General features: G+C 37.9%; 1 protein-coding gene across 1 annotated transcript in view; it reads right to left on the bottom strand.

Moving 5' to 3' along the window:
* CCDC138 (coiled-coil domain containing 138) overlaps positions 1–2999 on the bottom strand; it is a 114624-nt gene that overhangs the window by 90832 nt on the left and 20793 nt on the right. The window contains exon 6 of the mRNA XM_008576051.1: positions 357–515. Coding sequence (XP_008574273.1) covers positions 357–515 — 159 coding nt within the window. The remainder of the gene's footprint in view (positions 1–356; positions 516–2999) is intronic.

Genomic DNA, 2999 nt, shown 5'->3' with positions numbered 1-2999 from the left:
ACTGAGGGTTGCGATCCGTTGCCAGTCACAAAAAAAGACAAAAAGGAAAAAAAAAAAAAAACTAGTGAATCTAAGAATAAAAAAAGGAGAGATTATACCAATCCAAAATCAAAGGTTCCCCATACCGGCCAGCCACAAATAAAATAAAATACAAAAATAGAAAATAAATGAAATAAAATAAAATGAAGAAAATATAAATTAAATTTTAAAAAGTCTATATAGTTACCTCCTTTATAATCTGAAATCTAGTAAGAACCTCAAAATAAAATAAAATATAAAAATATAAAATAAATGAAATAAAATAAAATGAATAAAATATAAATTAAATTTTAAAAAGTAAGAGTCTATATAGTTACCTCCTTTATAATCTGAAATCTAGTAAGAACCTCTTCTTCAACACCTTTAATTTTACTCAAGGCGTTTTCATGTTTGAAAAGCAGTTGTTCTCTTTCAAATAAAAAACGTTCCCGCTTTTGAAGTTCTTCAGCAAACTTCTGCTGTGCTTCAGTTTCACACTGTATGAAAATGACAGAGTTAAAAAAAGTACATTCATAAATTCTACAAATATAATTTTATTTACTGACATTACGGTTTAATGATGCGGTTTTTAGAAATACGGGGATACCTAAGGAGAGTTTGGATAACAGTGGTAGTATAGATTATAGCAGCAAGTAAACTTGCACAGAAATTCTATCTTGTTATAAAATGATGCGACACCTATAATACGGTTTAATGATGCGGTTTTTAGAAATACGGGGATACCTAAGGAGAGTTTGGATAACAGTGGTAGTATAGATTACAGCAGCAAGTAAACTTGCACAGAAATTCTATCTTGTTATAAAATGATGCGACACCTATAATAAGATTTCACCATCATGACTCAAGAGAATCTGGGGTCCAAATGGGTCAGTACTATACAGAATTACTTCCCCATCCAGCTTAAATTCCATGCTCACTTCAACTTCATGATCCACTCTTTTACCTCCAGTAATTTATCTCGTTGTCTTTCTATCACCTTGGGTTGAAAGACTCAAGATTTCACCATCATGACTCAAGAGAATCTGGGGTCCAAATGGGTCAGTACTATACAGAATTACTTCCCCATCCAGCTTAAATTCCATGCTCACTTCAACTTCATGATCCACTCTTTTACCTCCAGTAATTTATCTCGTTGTCTTTCTATCACCTTGGGTTGAAAGACTCCAGGCCTGGATTAACACACTGACCACCCTCTCTGACCCAATGCTACACAGCTAAACACCACTGGAGAAAAATCTCACAGCATGAAATGCTGCACCATTGTGAATTCATGGTCTCAATCCCCTACTGGTTCTTACTGCAGTTCAGAGATCTTTTTACATTTTCATGGTCAGCTTGCCCTCCCCCATTTCCACTCTATTAATTTTGAACACATCATGTCCTACACCATTCTCTGTGGACTGCCTGGTCTCTGACTTCACAGGGAAAACAGAAGACAGCAGAAGGGAAGGAACATCAATCTCCTGCCCAGAAGATACAAAAACATGCTTCTCCTTCCCTCCCATTACAAAGGTAGTGGGATCTCATTGCCTTAAGCCCTCTGGTAAATTACCCCTCTAATATTTTCAATCTCTCCAATCCCATCTGGAATGAAATCTCTCTTGACCCTACCCAATTATCTCCTCCCCTTCACAACCAAACTTCTTTATATATTTGCTAAGCCCTCTTCCTCACCTCCCAATCATTTCTCAATTCACTTTAATTTGGCTCCAGCCCTTATCCTCCTACTGAAATGAATTACCTACTACTAAAAACTAAAGGTCACTTTTCAGTCCTTATTTTACTGAATCTCTCAGCAACATTTTATACCATTATCCCTTTCCTGCAACTTAAAATACTATTTCACTGGCTTCCATAATAGCACATTCTCCTAGTTTTTCCCCACCCTCTCTGCCTCTGGCTTCTCAGTCTCCTTTCCAGGCTCTGCTTCTTCTACCATCCTTTAATTACGAACATTCCTCAGGACGTGGGCTTATGCCATTTTTGTCCTCATTTTTCACATTCTTTCTGCTTGATTACATCCACCCAATGGCTAAAATTACCTTGTATATGCTAATTGTTCCCAACCTATAACTGCTCAACTCTTTCCCCCAAACTTTGAACTCAAGTCCAAACAGTCTATTTAACATTTCCATCTGCATGCTTTCAGGTAGCACAAAATAAACACGTCCAAAACTAAACTTTAGTTATCAGGGAAATGCAAAGCAAAACTACAATAAGACACCACTTCACAACCACTAGGACGGCTAGAATCAAAATTACAGGACAAAAGTGTTGGTGAGGATGTAGAAAAACTGGAAACCTAATACACTGCTGGTGGAAATGTAAAATGGTACAGTCACTTTGCAAAACAATCTGGGAGTTCCTCAAAAAGTTAAACATAAAGTTACCATGTGATCCAGCAATTCTAGTAGGTACACACTCAAGAGAAATAAAAGCATATGTCCACACAAAACTTAAAAACGACTGCTCCTAGCAGCATTAGCAGTCTATAATACCCAAAAGTGGAAACAACCCAAATGTCCATCAGTTGAAGAATGGATCAACAAATGTGGTCTATCCATACAATAGAGTATTACTCAGTGATAAAAAGGAATGAAGTATTGATACATGCTACAACATGAAAGAAGCTTGAAAATATTATGGTAGCTCAAGAAGTCATTGAGATGGCAGAAAAGCCAATTCCCAGTGGCACATCTTCACACAAATAACCGATTTACAACCATTAAGCAAAGACTGCTAACCTGGAACTGCTGGAGCTGAGGGAGGATGAGGAGAGATCCACGGAGTTCGTGAGGGCAGCAGAGGCAGCAGTGAGGGGACGTAGGGAGAGCATCTACTGTTCTGAGCCAGCCCATTTTGAAGGCGGGGACTAGATGTTAAACAAGCTGGAAAAAGCCAGAGTGGCACCCTTCTGGAAAATCTGCCTGGAGTCTACAGGGGAAAGGAGGGCTTTGGAG

Source organism: Galeopterus variegatus, unplaced genomic scaffold (assembly GCF_000696425.1).
Source record: "Galeopterus variegatus unplaced genomic scaffold, G_variegatus-3.0.2 Scaffold1279, whole genome shotgun sequence".
Lineage (NCBI taxonomy): Eukaryota > Metazoa > Chordata > Mammalia > Dermoptera > Cynocephalidae > Galeopterus > Galeopterus variegatus.
Note: the sequence above shows the minus strand (reverse complement) of the source record. Positions and strands in the feature narration are given on the sequence as shown.